We start from the raw sequence: 18031 nt of genomic DNA, 5'->3' as shown, positions 1-18031 counted from the left end.
CATTCGATTGCATGCACATTAATAAAAGAGCACATGTAGAATCTATACCATTACATTTAGCTGTAGCAATGGTATGTTGGAAGAAAAGACATTTATTGTTGAGCATTATTTTCATTCTTACGAAGCTGGTAGAGCAAATGGTCCAAGCCTATGACATGTTGCTGTTAAACACTCACCATTTGGGATGCATTTCCGTAAGCATCCCCATGCAATAGTGTCATCAGTGCCTTAATTGAGAGGTTCTGACATACCAGAAGCGTTCTGCCACAATGCAAAGCGCATTTGGGATACCATGAACTGTTAACACAAACAAGAATCACAGGCATATGCTGGAGCAAGTGTTAGTCTTCAAAACATAGTCAATGCCGAACAGCAGTAAAACTTGGGATACAAAGTGGTTGCTACAGAATCCTTAAGGAGCTGGGTGCCTTTTCATATGTCATTCAGGTGGGTGAGTGTTTAACAGCAACATATTACATTGCATGGCAGGAATACTCTGCACAAGTGCTGGCCAATGTCTATGAAAATCCATCCTTCCTCAAAAAATGTCTCCTGGACGAAGTGCATTGTAAGTGATCACGTAAACAGACGAACCTGATGTTAAATGAGATAAGAGACATGGATCTTCACTTTTACTGGATCACATTGTTATACAATGTTATACTTCTGAATAAATCCAGTACAAGTCTGCACGGTTCCTAACCAAACTGAATTACTGTTACATAAATTTGGTATAAAATTATGTAACAGTAACAGCAGAAACACTAGAAACGTAGACCGCAACCTGAAATGAGAACCCACAGAACAAGTAAAATGTTTCAGCTATTCAGGCACAATTTTTAGTGAAGATGGCAAATGAAATATTATTATTACGGGCAACTCCAGGGAGTCCTTAGACTCGTCGAGGGAGGCCCAAATCATGTTCATCACAACTATTCAACATTCACACAGTATCTATCATACCTTGCCTTAAACTCATTCACTGTCCAAGCACCCATTACAGACTCTGGCAGCTTATTCCACTCATTCAACCCTGTTCTCAAAATATCTTCTGAATTAATCTTATAGAAGCCCTTCAGTAATTTGAATGTCTCAATCATATCTCCCCTCCTCTGCCTATCAACCAATTTCTGCAACCCACAAATCCTCAACCTGTTCTCATAAGGTTCATTCCACAGACCTGCTATCATCTTAGTCACTCGCCTCTGGATCCTCTCAACCTCCTCCCCATCAAGAAGAAACCTAGGTGACGAAATCTGGGCACAGTAGTCGAGATGGGGTCTTATCAAGGCTCGATAGAGAGGAACAATAACATGCTTGTCTCTGCTCGTCAAAGTATTCTTCAGCAATCAAGTGATTTGATGAGCTGATTTGGCCACTTTTGCGATGTGCCCCCTAAACTTCAACTCCTTATCCACCAACACTCCTAAATCTCGTACCTCATCAATTTCCTGGAGTAGTTCCACCAATATAGTAAACTGCTGCTAATCTTTTCACCCTAAAATGTATAACCTTACATTTTGCCACATTAAATTGACATCCATTCTCCTTAGCCCAGACCTCCAATCTATCCAAATCATCCTGCAAAATTTTGACATCATCTGCATTCACTATTGCCCTACTCAACTTTGCGTCATCCGTGAACAAATGAACTGTTCCTCTCAGATCCTTTCCTATATCATTAATGAACAAATTAAACAGCAGTGGTGCAAGAACAGATCCTTGTGGCACACCACTAGTCACAGGCTGTCTTTTGGACTCTACTCCTGAATAAACCACTCTCTGATATCTCTCCATCAACCACCCTCCTATCCATCTCACCAATCCTATATCCATCCCCATATGCTGCATTTTACTGATTAGAATTCCATGTGGTGTCCTGTCAAAGGCCTTAGCAAGGTCCAGTAGAATCACTATAAACCCATTACTCTTATCCAGTTCAGCCGTCACTGTGTTATAATATGTAAGCAAGTTACTGAGGCATGACCTACCCTTCACAAAACCATGCTGTCCCCGATACAGTATCTGATTTTCATCAATCCATTCCTGTATTTTTCCTTGACTACTTTCTCCAAGACCTTGATAACGACTCCTGTTATGCTGATTGGCCGGTAATTTTCAACAGCAGCCTTGGAACCACCTTTATGCAGCGGAACTATTTTCCCCTCTTTCAACCCCCTTGGGACTGACCCAGACCCGAGACTCAAATTAAACAAAATGGTCAAGGGTACTGACAATTCTTTAGCCGCTTCACATACGACACGAGCTGGTATACCACCAATCCCACAGATGTATTGACATTGAGGTTCTGTTATAGACTATTTACCTCTACTTCATTCATCACAATTCCAGTATAAGCTGCTGGTTCTTCCATTCCTGTAATGTCACCACCTGGATGATATACTCTTGCAAAGTGCTCGCTCAGTAATTCCACTATATCGACTGATTCGGTCGATAATTACCTCCCTACCCTCAGCATTTTTTAAAATCATTCTGCCATGAACATTTTTCCTTTTACTTGCAACATATTCAAAAAACTGTTTGGGATTCTCTTTAGCCTGCATGGCCAATTTTTTTCATACTCCACTTTTGCTTTTCTTATCACCCTTGTTACCATCCTGGCCTGACCTGCACCTACTGGTCAGCTTTCTCCTTAAATTCCCTCCACAATTGTTTCTTTTTTTGCAGCTCAAGCTTAATAATGTTATTCATCCATTTAATCCATACTTGATTTATCATTCGGACTCTTGGTATACAGTCAACCATTGCCTCCAGCAAACACTTCTTAACCACCTCCCATGCACTATCAACTCCCAACACTCCCATGCCCTTGCAGTTTTACATGCCATGGCACTGAGCCAAGCACACTCCTAAGCTTGTCATACTTACTAGCCCGGTAATTCCACATGTACCCTGTCTTAATTGTAAATTCCACTCCTTTAGCCACCTCCCAAGTCATGTGATCACTGTGACCTTATGATCACTCTCACCAATTGGTGGCAACATGGTCATGTTCTTTACAGCCACATTCTCAGATGCGATTACTAGGTCAAGCACTCTCTGCCCCCTAGTATTTTCCATTACATGCTGTCGCAGAAAGTTGTCCCCGCATAAAATCCAATTCCTTCCTCCCCTGTGCCCTCTCCTCCTTCCAGTCAATGTTACCATAATTGAAATTCCCCATAATAATTACCCTCCTTCCACTCATTTCTTCTATTTGCCTATGCATACTATCCCCACCATCTATTCCATCACATGGTCTATAGCAGCACCCAATTGTATATTTTGTTCTGCTAGCCACTATCTCACACCAAATAGCCTCAAATGTGCTCTTTTCTCTATCCTGCAGTTCAACTTCTGTACTCCTTGGCTGCAACTCATCAGCTATCATCAATAACACTCCTCCCCCCCCCCCCCCTTTTTATTCTCCCTGTCACTTCTGAACACGCTATACCCATCACATCGAATCCCACTAGCTTTATCATCTTCTGTCAGCCATGTTTCACTAACCCGTGGCCTGGAAGTGCCAACCAAGGCCAAAAACGCCTCCTTCTTGTTCCTAATACTCCTGGCATTAGTGTACATCAATTGCAGAAGCCTGTTAGTCCCATCCCTACTTTGATGCCTTATACTAACTATCCCATTCTGATTTGTTATCCTTCGTACTTGCTTGGGCATATTATACTCATTCATACACTCAACTGCCTCCCTAAAGTCTGCATATCTACTTCCCCCTCCCCTTAATAAATTTAGTTTCCCTGAGTCTGTACATCTACTTCCACTTCATTCATCAACACTTTTTCAAGCCTCCGTACACCAAATCCATTCAAATGTAAACCATCCATCTTATATAAATCCTTTTGCCCATCGAACTCACTCTACACATCCACAAATCCCACACCACCCTCCATGCATACAACGCGCATAAAGTCATTGGCAATTATGGCCCTCCATCTGTCATACTGTGGCAAAATACTCACCATCCTAACTCTCTCACTTTTCTCTTTTGCTACCTCAAGTAATTCCCTGACATCCTCTATCATTTCCATTTTGTCTTCTTTCAAATCATTTGTTCCTGCCACGACTATCATTTCTTTCACCCTCTGTTTTTGCGCTCTAATAGACTTGCTGACGTCCTTAATGTTCTCACCCGGTTGGTAAGATTTCGTCAAACTTTCAACTATCACACCTCTTAACAACGCATCTCTGTACAGCACTCGCTCCTTCATTTTGTTTACGTTTACGAACATTCTCTTATTATTCATATCAGACTTTTGCGTTTATTAGTTGGTACGTTCGGTACACATTTTTGCATACGCTCCAGCTGCCGCTTTGCTCTATGTATCGCTCTGCTCAACCGTGCGATTTCACTACTTGCATCTATCTCACCATTTTCATTATCATTTAAATCATCCATTTGTTCTGTATTTTTACCTTCAATTACACTTTCAATGTCGCTCTCACACCTATCTGGTACTACCTCGCAATTTCTTATCGCATCACTATTTTCTATATTCTGACTTTCTTTAACGATATCACTCTCGCAACCAGAAACACGCTTTAGATCCTCATTCTCCTTATACTTTCTGCACATATTCACTCCACTATCACCATCTAACCAGACTCCAACTGCTCTCTGCAAAGCATATCTCACAGACAGCGCATTGCATAAACTCTTTTATATCTAAATTCTTAAACAAACATGGCAACCTGGCAGCCATTTTTTTTTTAATTGGTGCCATGTGAACACTATCGTATCTTAAAAATAATAATTGAAATAACATAGAAAACACAGAAAAATCGCACAGACACAACGCACTAAGATACAAAAAGCAAATAATACTACATAAAATTCTAGTAAAATTGCCAATGATAACATAAAATACTACTGATCTTTTCAGGAGCTCTCGACAAGCCGACGATTAGATCAGTGCGACACCTACCGACCAAATGGAAATGGATATGGAAATAGCAGAATTAGCAAAGCGCTGTCTGTGAGATATGCTTTGCGGAGAGCATGTTGCTGTGGGATCATTTGCCATTACTTTTTAGTAGTTTACTAGCAGTGATTGTTCAAATGATCATCTGCTTTACAAATAAATATGATAACACATTTGTAATAAAATTTTCTATTTAGTTGTCTGAAGTTGCTTTTAATAGTTAAAAGTATTTTTTTTTTTGTTTTCATTATTAAATATCATTCTCTCCATTTAATAAAAATAATAATAATAATAAAAATTAAATAAACATCACTATGACACAGCTGAGAACCAGTAGTAAATGCTATATGAGATTATGTTGTGAAGTAAGTTAATCAAGTGTAACATGTATGTACGGGAAGGAGATTCAAGTTGTTTGCTTACTGATGTTTTATTAAACTGTTTATCAGCATGAAATTATTCACCTGGCAGAGAATAAAATATATGGGCTGCTAATGGTCTGGTGATGCACAATATAACCTCTCCATGATGCTGAGACTGATGAATAATTGGTGAACACTGCTGCCACAAATGAGGTATGTACTTTCCTAGTTGGAGAAAAGAAAAGCAAAAGTGGATTACAAAAGAAAATTGGCCATGCAGGCTAAAGAGAATACCAAACAGATTTTTCAATATGTTGCAAGTAAAAAAAAAAATTTCATGGCAGAATGATCTTAAAAAATGCTGAGGGTAGGGAGGTAACCAAATCAGTCGATATAGTGGAATTACTGAGCAAGCACTTTTCAAGAGTATATCCAGGTGGTGACATTGCAGGAAAGGAAGAACAGACTTCTAGATAGTGGATGACTTTCATCAACTGATGGAACAGCACCTTGCTTACTGGGGGGGGGGGGGGGGATGAGAAGAAGCTGTTGTCATATTTGCTCTCCAGAGAAGTCTCCAGTATATGTCCTCTCACTCTTCCCATCTTACAAGGAACAACATTGAACAGCATGCCAAACATGCTCAGAATTTCCCCTATTCAAGGGTACAGCAATAAACTACATCTGAAAGCTGGCTGGCTGCTGATAGTACATAGTACTGAACTTAATAGTACAAGAGGCTTCTAAACTAGCTAGCAAAAAATTATGCTAACATTCTGCTAGATCATGCCTCAAGGTAGTCCAAATAACAGTATGTAAAGGGCGCTGATGACAGTATGCATGGATAAGGCTGGATTTCCTCTCTGTGGACAACATGTATCTGTGAGTATTTTGCCTCCCACTGTATGCACTTACTCTTTAATACTTCTCCATTATTTAGACATGAAATACAATATACAAAAATATCATTACTTTGCAGATCAGAAGGAAAAGAATAGAAAACAATCAGTACTCAAAAACAATAACAAAGAATAAAACTTTCCATATCACCAACATTTATGACCTTAATATACCAACATAATGACAAACTCATGCAACTATTGTACATCTCATCTATCCAAACTATACTTTACAGATTCCTTTCATCACAAGGACAATACATATGCATTTGAGAGATCTGCTAAACCTGCATTCTTTTTTTTTCCTCCTCTGAATCAAAATTTCCAACACATTCTGTAGTATTCATTTTGTTGTCTTTGTCACTCTCTAAATACAAATAACCACTTCTATGTCATAAAGTATTTTTAAAGTATGATTTGATTTTCTTCATTGGGGACTTCACTGTTCACTTCAAACAGACTTCCCTTCACTTTCACTGATCAAGTCATCAGAGATGCAAAGGTATTTCAACCATCACACTATTATTCAATTACTCTTACTTCAGTTTTCTCAAAAATCATGTGAATGGTCCATTAACTTCGTCACTCTCTGTAGATTCATCAGCAATGGAAATTTCACTACTCTCAATCCAAAGTCCTCACACACCCCTACTAACCACACCTTTATTCAAATTCAGGGATGACCCCTTGTTCTGTTCTCTCTAGCCAAGTGCTGAAACATTTCCCCTGCATCTATCCTTTAAGTAACTTAAATGTTTCTATCATATCCCCTCTTTTTCTCCTATCTACCAAATTCTGCAATCCACACACACACACACACACACACACACACACCTTCAATCTATCTTCACTGGATATCCTCATATTCTAGCCAACACAATCCATCTTTAGATACAAGAAGACTTTGTCTGCTGGATACCATCTAAGTATAGATACAAATAGAGTTAAGTCTGGTATCTATACTCAGATGTTGATTCTCACTCATGTTGATGTTCAATGGAAAAAAACACATCTCTACAGTAATAAATACTAACTAAATTTATTTAGTTAATAATTATTATGCCAACATTTTGCCTGAGGAGGGCTTAAGGGTCAAAGCTTAATAACTGGGAGAAGACTGCCACCAAGTAGCCTTTTAAGGACTGTGGAGAACTGACTGGGGCTTCTGACCTAATGTCCAATCCTCACCTTCTCATGTTGCACCTTGTAAGGTATCTAAGTGGATACCTTACAAGGTGCAAAGAATGAGAATGGGATGGCAATTTGGGATTTAACTGACCAAACTGCATTTTTATTGGCTTAAAACAAGTACAACATGAGAGAATTACATACTGGCTGGGGTGCTATCCCATTAAACAATACCCCCCCCCCCCAAACAAGTCACAACTCAACATCAGCTGAGTTCGAGATTGATACTATCAATATAAGAAGCATCAAAAGCATCAAACCAGATCAGAATAATAGGTGTTACCGAAACAAAGAAACCAAAAACAGGTGAGATCTTTCTAAGCAACAAATACAAATAACAATCAGGGAAAAGAAGAAGTAACTATAATATTAAGCATTAAATAAGAGGATAATCTCCACAAATAGCAGACAATATCAAGCAGAGTAATAAAAGCAAACACCAGAATGGAGAATTGGACAATAAGAATTTGAAAGTTTATTTTTCACTTGGTTAGACTATAATAAATTTAGTTTAATCCTTTATCCAAGTGTGAAAGTGTTTGCGCCTGAAAGTATCTTCAGGACTGGGGTCAGGTAGTACAACACCGGACAACTCGTAGCAAAGGTGGACCAAGCTAACATCACTCCTATCTCAGTATCTTCCATAATGCAAAACACATCTCCTTGCAGATATTTCAACATCTTTCTCTAAATCCAGAGTAATTTAATAAAAAGGTGGCACACCTTTTGGCAACTCCTATAGGTAAAGATGACCTTGCTATTGCTTCTGCCTGGTATCTCCACATCTGGGCCTGGCTCCCACTGAAGAGACCTCAATAAAGGTCGAAACTAGTCTGGGTAGTGGCCCCCTCCCTTAATGCATAACATTATACATATCCGCAAGGAGATGTGTTTTGCATTATGGGAGATACTGAGATAGGATTGATGTTAGCTTGGTCCACCTTTGCTATGAGTTGCCGGGTGTTGTACTACCTAACCCCAGTACTGAAGATACTTTCAGGCGCAAACTTTGTTTGCTCACACTTGGATAAAGGATTGAATTAAATTTATTATAGACAATAAGAATTATTCGTGCCTATAGTCCCAAAGAAGGTTCTACTAAGGAAGAAGTGGAGGAATTTTTCCGAAAATTACAGAAGGCAGTTGACACAATGAAAAAAGGAAAAGTTGGTCCTTGTTAGAGATCTAAAGAGCAGAGTAGGAAATGATTACCAGATATACAGAAACTTTTGGGGAAAATTTGGAGAAAAGAACAAAGCTAATAATAATGGTAGGAAACTTCTGGATTTCTGTTCAGAACAGGACTAGTTATTACTAACACTGTGTTCAAACATAAAAATGTGCACAAATTCACATGGAGAGAAGATGCAAGAAACAAGAAAAGTCTCACTGACTATGTTAATCTTTATAATAATGTTTTCTCACCAGTTCAGGACACAGAGGATTTGAAATTGGAAGTGATCACCATTTAGTGTTGAGCAGCATAAAATTAAATTTCATACTGAAAAGAAGTGTAAGAAAGTTTTAAAATGAATCAAAGTTGAGCAGTTTCATGTATGAACTGCGGAATAAAATAACAAACATTATTCAGGCAAAAATGAAAGAGTTTGAAAACAAGAACCAAACTTCGAGATTCAGTGGAAAACCTTGAAGAAACATTGACTGATTCAATCAGAGAGGCATGAAGTAATAAAGTTGTCTACAGGGAGAGAAAAATTAGAACTCCACCATGGACTCAGGAACTTAAAGAGGAAGTGAAGGAAAAAGAAGAAAGCATATCAATTGCTGGCAAGTAATTCAGTTTGTACTCTTAGAGAATACACAGAAAAATGTAAGAAAGCAAAATATTGTGTAAGACTAGCTAAACAAAAGTTATGGGAAGACTCAGGTAAGAACACAGAAAATAAATATCAAGATGGTGGCAAAATATTTTGGAGGCTATTGAAAAAGCTAAGAAATGGAGGGAAGCGTACTATAAGAGAATATATGATCAAGTTGGCCTGGTTGGCCAAGTGATTAGCGTATCCGCTCTCCAACCAAAAGGGTGCAGGTTAGAATCCTGCCATGGGCATGGATGTTTGTGATTGTTGTTAAGATACTAGTGGTAGTGGTGGTGGTCAGCGGCAGATGGCGTTACTGTAGATGATGAAGGTAGTTGCGATTGGCAGAGGCAGAGAATTGAAGAGTAGGTGCCCTCCCTCAATGATTCTTTGAACTCCCTGGAGGTGTTAAGTAGTAATAATAATAATAAAAAAAAGTGCCATGAAAACTGAAAATAAAGATATTCTGAATGTCTGGAGTAATTACTAGAGACAACATGGTGGTAGAACACACTCAACAGGAATGTAATTATGAATACATATAAATCTTGAAATATTAAAAGCCACTAATAACCTGAAATGTAGAAAGGAAACTAGAGTAGATGATATTTGATTCGAAATGCTGAAATATGGTGGTATAAAAGTTTTACAGTGGCTACAATGAATAATTCAAAAGGCCTGGTCAAAGGATTGAATTCCAGATGATTCCCATCTATAAAAAGGGAAATAAAACTGAATGTGAGAATTACAGAGGTATTTCCTGCTGAGTATTCCTAGTAAGATTTATAGAAGTATATTTGAGAAATGGCTAAGAAAAATTGTGGTCCATATGTCATGGAACATACATCAGAAAGGGCCCACATTTATGAAGCAACTGCATAAGGTTTTTAGCATCAACGGAATTTTTTATATTAGTTAAGAAAAATCACATCATGTAAATGCCTTTCCATTCTTGGCTTCACAAAGTTGGGTCCTTTCTATGCAATGGTCCATGACTTATGGACTTATTTCCCTGTAGAAGGAAAGCTTGGTAAAGAACAAGTGAGATTCAGGCCAGATAGAGGTTGTCAGGATCAGACGATTTTCACTTGAAGACAAATAGTTGAAAAATCATGGGAATACAAGGATCTCTCTTTAAGTTTTGTAGATCTGGAAAAAGGCATATGACAAGGTGCCAAGAAGAAAGCTGATCAAAATGCTCCAGTCATATGCTGTAAATGGACCTTTTATCAAGCAATACATAGTCCCTATTTGAGTTGTAAATCAGCAGTTAGAACTGAAGGAGGTAGAGGAAGATGGTATAATGTTAAATCTGGTGTGAGACAAGAATGCACATTTATCCCCATTGTTATCCATTATCTATATGCATCACAATGTGAAGGAAAGTGGCATTATACCTGATATATATATATATATATATATATATATATAAAACGAAGCTGTTAAGAATGAAGTTTTGCAAAATGAACACAAAAATAGCTGTAATCCTAGGAGGAATCACCTCTGCACTTCAACCTTTAGATGTATAAATAAACAAACCATTTAAAGGATATATGAGGAAAAAATGGGTCAGTTGGATGCAATCTCTAAATTTTGAGGAAACATCTACAGATAGGAGAAAAAAAGGCCACAATTTCACAGGTGTGCGAATGGGTAAAGAGTTCATGGAATGAAGTGAAACCTGTAATTATAAAATTTTTCAAAAGTGTGGCATTAGTAATTCTCTTGACGGTATGGAGTATGACTTATTTCAAGACAGTGAGGACTGTTTCTGATGAAGAATCAAGTTCAGAAAATTTTGGAGTGAAGATGAATAAAGATTTGAAAAGATTAATGAAATTTATGAAAATTATTTTGTTTTTATATATATATTGTATGTTAGATTTTTTAATGACTTGATTTTTTTAAGAATTGTTTTTTATCTAATAAATGGATAATACATGTATTAAAATTTTAAATTAAAAAAATTAATATTTACATGAAAAACTTGATGCATCATTCGTGTATCTTGCACTGCAAAGTTTTTTTTCCCCAAAAATTCGACATGAAAAATGTGATGCATCCAATACAACAGTGTGTCTTATAAGGCGAAAAATATGGTATATATCTCTTAGCCAACCCACAGTATTATTATAATGTAAGGTGAACTCACAAAACATAAATAAATATATTAAATAAAATATAAAATAAAGCTTTCATGTTATACAGTGAACTCTCATACAGCAAATATCATATTACACGAACTCACTCACCATAACAATGAAAGGTCAATGTCAAATCTACAAAATCATAATCCAAAAAAATCACTGTAGCAAACTTTTAGTAAATTATTCCTTTAGATGCTATGTTTTGCTATACAGAGTCAACTAAAATATAAGATACTAGACTTGGCAAAATATACTGGTTGTGGAGAGGTTACTTACCTATGATTGTTGCTAAATTTGAAGAGATCTGATCTTTTCTATAAGCATTTATACAAAGAAGTACTGATGCAATGGCTGAAAACATGATGGAAGCAATCATAATTTGTAATAGCTTATCATACACAACAGCTAACTGTACCTCAGAATAAGCCATTCCGATTAACAAAAATATGGTCACAATAAGTGAAGAAAATCCTGCAAATAAAATTGCACATTCAAAGTTTATTATTGGTATTATTACTGACTAATATAAGGTTAATAAAATATCACCACATTTTGATAATAACTGATGCACTATTATACATAACATGAAAATTTTCACACTGTATAAGCAGAGATTCAGAAGAGTCCCAGTTATTAGCAACACAACAATACTTCCTCTTCCATAATAATTAGTGTGATGCTAAAAAAATTCCACAAATAAGTAAAATTAAGCAAAATTCAAAAAAAAGATTTATTATTTCTCTCAGGTAAATCTCCATCTAAATATATACCTTTCACAACAGCTGATTGTTCAGCCTTTTTTAGAAGTATTATTTCCAAAAAAAAAAAAAAGATACATGAACATTATGTTCAGAAATCCTAAATTTTAGTCAAATTAATAGTTTCACTAATGATTTTTCAGTAAAAAATTGAGCTCTCTCCATATACAGCTCTGAAAATGAATGTTATGAGTGATGCATACATAATGCTACTCACAACTATGCATATCAATATATTTATCATAAAATAAACTATTTCAATAATTATTTACCTTTATTTACAAAAAAAATTCAAACAAAATAAAATATATTAAATTAAATGAAAACATGTTAAATATATGCCAGCACTAATCAATGTATGTATTTGAAGCAAATTAAATGTTCAACAGCAAAACTATAATGACCAGAGTGACGTCCACTATAATCCACTATAGTGATTAAGGAATTGTCCGCGCGGTTAGCCTAGTGGTTTTGCACTTCGGAACCACATGCCTGGGGAAGGAGTGTCCTAGGTTCGATTCCCGTCAACGACGTGAGGAGCTCAAAAATCTTCCTCAGCCATAGCCAAGTTAGCCGGTCTTGGGCGTGAACAGCAGGTTTTTTTTTGCCAGGTTATCTGGTGTTTTTCATTCCACAAGCAGGCAAACCGGTCCGAGGACACATACGGATTACAGTCAGGAATACTGACCCAGTCATAGGTCTGATTCGTCAGCCGATGACGGTTCCAGAGCCCGGATAAAATTTGGGGGGACTAGATGGTACCGTGAACTCCAGTAAAAAGGGAGAACGCTGTATCATCACAGGGAATTTATTTATTTTTATTTATTAAGGAATCATGGCATAATTAAGGAATTATGATGAGAAAACAGTGGTATTCAATAGCCTATGGGATAGTTATATCATTTCCTCTCATCCAGTATCCTTAGCCCTTAATTTTTTCATAACAATCATCATCAAATTCCTGACATATACTCTTGGGGGGAGGGGGGGGGTATAGTATAGTATAGTATAGTATTACATGAAAAGTTACATCATTACTAACTTCCTATCAACACTTTTCCTCCAGATTAGCCTGTTATCTGTCAACATTCCAATATTATCAGAGCCTATATTTCTGTCTTCTAAGGCCTTTTTATTATATCAATCCACCTACATCTCGGTCTTCCTCTAGGTTTTTTCCTGGCATCCTGGCAAAGAACACTTGCTTGGCGAATCTTTCCTCTCCCATTCTGTTTAAGTGGGATACCATACTACCTGAGATTAGCTCTGCTAATAATGTCAAGTTCTTTCCTAGCAGCCTCGTTTTTAATATGATAATATGCTATTGATGCTATGTGTTCAGTCCCCTAATCTTTCTCGGGACTCTCATATCTGTGGTCTCCAGTCTTTGATCAAGAGTTTTATTTATTTTTTAGCACTGCTCCCAGATCCATAAGTTAAAATTGGTTTGAACACGGTCTTGGTTAGTGTTTTGACTAATCTCTCTCTCTCTCTTTTATTCCATATAAATTTATTCAGTTGCCTTTGCTAATTCTGCTGTCTATTTACAAATCTTATTTGTCATCTTCACTAAAAATTGTGCTTAAATAGCTGAAATATTTTACTTGTTCTAGAAATTATCCATTCAGAATGCAGTTGATGTTTTCAATGTTTCTGCCTATTTTCACTGTCTTTCTTTTTTAAGGCTGATTTTCATACCAAATTTATTATAGCAGTTATTCGATTTGATCAGGAAATCAGACTTGTTCTTGATTTATTTAGGAGTATAACATCATCTGCATAAAGTAAAGAGCTAAGACAAACATCTCCAATCTTGATATCAAGTTTAATACCTTTCCTTCATAATGTGATCCATATAGATGATGAATAACAGTGAAGATAATATACACCCTTGTCGCACACATGACTTAACACCAAACCATTAACCTCTTTCAATTCTAACTGCTTATTTACAACTCAAATAGAGATATATAATGTCTCATTTACACCATATAGCTTCAGTTATATGGTGTAAATGAGACATTATATCAAATAACTGAAGCATTCTGAAAGCTTTCCTCTTGGCACTTTGTCATGTGCCTTTTCCAGATCTATAAAACTTAAATACAGATCCTTGTTATATTCCCAATTTCATAACTATTTGTCTTGAAGTGAAAATCTGATCCCGACAACCTGTGTTTGGGCTGAACCGAGCTTGTTCTTCTCCAAGCTTCTCCTCCACAATTTTTCTTAACCATTTCTCAAGAATACTTGAATAAATCTTACAAGGAACACTCAGTAGAAAAATTCCTCTGTAATTCTCACAGTCGATTTTATTCCTTTTTCTTTATGGATGAGTACTATGAGCACGCTACTCCAGTCATCCGGAATTCGACCCTCTGAATTATGCAGCGTAGCCACTGTAAAACTTTTATACCTCCATATTTTAACATTTCTGGTCAAATATAATCTACTTCAGCTGCCTTTCCACATTTCAGGTTTGTGATAGCTTTTTCTCCTTCAAGTACAGATATATATTCCAGATGGCATTCCTGTTGAGTTTCTTCTACAACCATGAGATCACTGCTCATTTCATTTATCTTTCAAAGTAATTACTTCATACATCAAGCATATCTTTATTCTCGGTTTTCACGTCCCCTTTATTATCTCTCATTTCTTTTACAGTACTCTTTCCTGCATTTCTGAGCTTTTTCAATAGCTTCCAGAATATATTACCACCTTTCTGATATTCATTTTCAATGTTCTTACCAAAGTCTTCCCATTACTTATTTTACACAATGCTTTCCTTTCTTATATTTTTCTCTGTATTCTCTAAGAGCACTTGTTTATTTACTTGCCAGGAACTTTCAATATGCTTTCTTCTTTTCCTTGACTGTCTCTAACTTCTTAAGTCCACCATGGAGTTCTGGTTTTATTATAATTGCAGATTACCTCACCTCTGGCTGAATTAATAAAAATTTTCTTTAGGGTTTGCCACTGAATCTCTTAAGGTTTGATTCTTGTTTTCAGACTCTGTTTTTCTTGAATAATGTTTGTGTATTTGAGTTTACCTTAATTTTTTTTTTTTTTAAATAATGATCCAACACAAAACATTACAAAACCTATAACACAATAGTCACATGTGTGGCTATTATGTTAACTTAACATTTTCTCCTTAACATTAAGGAGAAAGAAGCAATCTATTAATATGCACCTTAAAAAGTTGGATATTGTACCCATTGAGAAAAACGGTATGGGAATGACTGTTCTAAAGAAGGGAGGTAGATAGAATGAAGGAAGAAAGGAGCCCATGAAAGTACCTACAGAAAACACACAATGAAGAAACAGAGCACCTATGGGAAAGTGACTGAAGGGAATCTTTGTGAGATGTCACCTATGAAGCAGACTGTTCTCTTCTATACATCAAAAATTCTTAGGGAAGTTTTGGATACACCACCCCAAATGTGAGAATAACATTCCAAGGGTGGTCAGATCTGAGACTTTTAAAGTATTAGGAGTTGAGCAGTAGAGAAGTAATGTTTTGAAAGAAAAATACATCAAGTTTTTTTGAGAATAAGGATGTTACTGATGTAATGTTTGTGGCAGGATAGGCTGGATATGATGGTCAGTGCAAGAAGGAAAAACTGATATTAAAAGGTTATTGGAACATTAGCAAAGGTAAGTGGGAGTAAAGTTGAGGTTTAATAGCATTACAGACACAAGTTGTCTGTAAAAATAATGCAAAATGACAGAAAACAAAAATAATTTTCATTTCCTGTTTTTAACGTATTGTTAAAACGCCTCTGAAGATGCTAGCAAAGCATTGGCTTGTAAATAATTAATTTTAGTCATTAAATTATTTATTAGGATTCCAGTTTCTACACAGTTTTATGTTCCAGAAACTTTAATGAGATCAGTAATTAAGTCATTAGTTATGGAAGAGAAGACCTTGAAGCCTCAATCATTTGAGTACTACAGAGTTTCTCAGAAGAAGAGGAATGGAGAATACTGTAATCAGCAAAACCATGAACAGGATTTGAAGTCAGAGAATGAGAAGGGTCACTGGTGTGAGTAGAGAACTCTTGGAATGTGAGTAAAGAACTCTGGGGTACTCCAGCATGATAAAGAAATTTGATGAGAGAAAGTCATCTGTCACGACACAACAAATGACCAGAGAGAAAGAAAGAGAGAGAGAGAGAGAGAGAGAAAGCTGGCAATCAGAAGGAGGGAGCCAATAATTGTAGCTTGCTCATAGACCTTGATGCCAGACACAATCAAATACCTCTGAAATATCAAGAGTGATCATATGGATTTCGGTAAATCTTTCAATGGATCCAAAGATGATTTAAACAATGATTTAAATCAATGTCACTTATATGAAACCTTCATAATGAACTAAATATGTGCCATCTGCCCCAAAAAAGGAAAAAAATACAAAATCAAACTTGAAACTGTATTTCAAACTTCAAGAAAATACCCTACCACTGAAGAAAACGTGGTGATATATTATCAAGTCCCACAGCCTTATTTACATCTAGTTTACTCCACTCCCCAAACACCTCTTGCTCACTTAAAATCCACTCCTGCCTGACCACTAATGACACTTGAGGAGTAAATCTCCTCTGCTATAATCATCATCTATGGCTAAAAGAAAGAGAGACACCAGATTTGCAGAAAACAAAAGTAATTTATGCATTAATTTGTTTTTATGTTTTAAAGAACATTCATCCTATATAAATGAATTTAAACTTTCATTGAACTAAAACCAATACTAAGGATAAGGAACTCAAAGCATTTGCAGACTCCTATTCCTAATGGAATTAGAGAATAAAAAGTCTACTGTGCGCTCTGGCATGGAGAACTGATTTGTATGCATATCAAGTTAAAAGAAAATTTACTTCATTCTGGGGAGGTTCAGTGGATGTCTACTTATACCATGATAACACTAATGATACTTAACAGAATACATGATAAAAATCAAATTTGTAGACTGTGATTTCCTAAGGCACAGCCAGCAGCTGACTGTCCTTTTGAATATCAATGGCAGAATCATATTAAAAATGAAGACATTAGGAACCAAAGGCGTACCCAGAATCTTTGGTATCTGGGATGGGATTTTTTTTTTTGCCCCCTATCCCCAGTTCCAAAAAAAAAAAAAACACCTGTTTTAACTTTTAATGTACATTTTATTTTACATTCTGCGGCACTTAACATTTACGTAATTATTATTATAATTACCCCAAGACCTCATGGAGTCAAAGACTCATCTGGGAGGTCCTTTTATCACACACACCTCATCATACCGTGTCTTAAATACACTCAAACTCCTTGCAGACACCACACTCTCAGGCAAGGCATTCCAACCATTCACAACTCTGCACAAAAAAAAACCTGCCTCTCACTCCCCTACTCACACCCTCTTTATACAGTTTCCAGGGATGACCTCTGGTTCTCCCCTGATCCCCCACTATTCTCTGTAGAACTTCTCCACAATTGATCTTATAACAACCCCTTACCAACTTGTAGGTCTCTATCATATCTCCCTTCTTCCTCCTCTCCACCAGACTCTGCAAATTACATCTTCTCAATCTTTCCTCATACTCAACATTCCAGAGGTCAGAAACTACCTCAGTCAGTCGTCTTTGGACCCTTTCCAACATATCTTCATCCTTCTGAAAACCTGGGCACAATAATCCATATGTGGCCTAATCAAAACCTTATACAACAGAACAAGAATCTCCCTACTTCTAGGGAGATTCTTGTTCTGTTGTATAATCCCAGAAGCCTTTGTGTTGTCTTCACAATTTTGACGATGTGTCCCCTAAATTTTATATCCTTATCCACTATCACCCCCAGATCTCTTATTTCCTCTACCACCAACAATATATTCTCACCAAGCATAAATTCTGCATCCCATCTTTGTTTTCCAAATTTTAAA

General features: G+C 36.6%; 1 protein-coding gene across 2 annotated transcripts in view; it reads right to left on the bottom strand.

Moving 5' to 3' along the window:
• The window catches only part of LOC150102707 (delta(14)-sterol reductase TM7SF2-like), a 201271-nt gene that overhangs the window by 118753 nt on the left and 64487 nt on the right, over positions 1-18031 (bottom strand). For both annotated transcript variants that reach the window (XM_090399305.1, XM_090399306.1), the window contains one exon: positions 11633-11827. In XM_090399305.1, coding sequence (XP_090255431.1) covers positions 11633-11827 — 195 coding nt within the window. The remainder of the gene's footprint in view (positions 1-11632; positions 11828-18031) is intronic.

This window comes from Typopeltis vanoorti, chromosome 10, assembly GCF_054136105.1.
Source record: "Typopeltis vanoorti isolate ZY-2024b chromosome 10, IOZ_Tvanoo_1.0, whole genome shotgun sequence".
Lineage (NCBI taxonomy): Eukaryota > Metazoa > Arthropoda > Arachnida > Uropygi > Thelyphonidae > Typopeltis > Typopeltis vanoorti.
The sequence above is the reverse complement of the archived record's forward strand: the minus strand, read 5'-3'. Positions and strand labels throughout refer to the sequence as shown.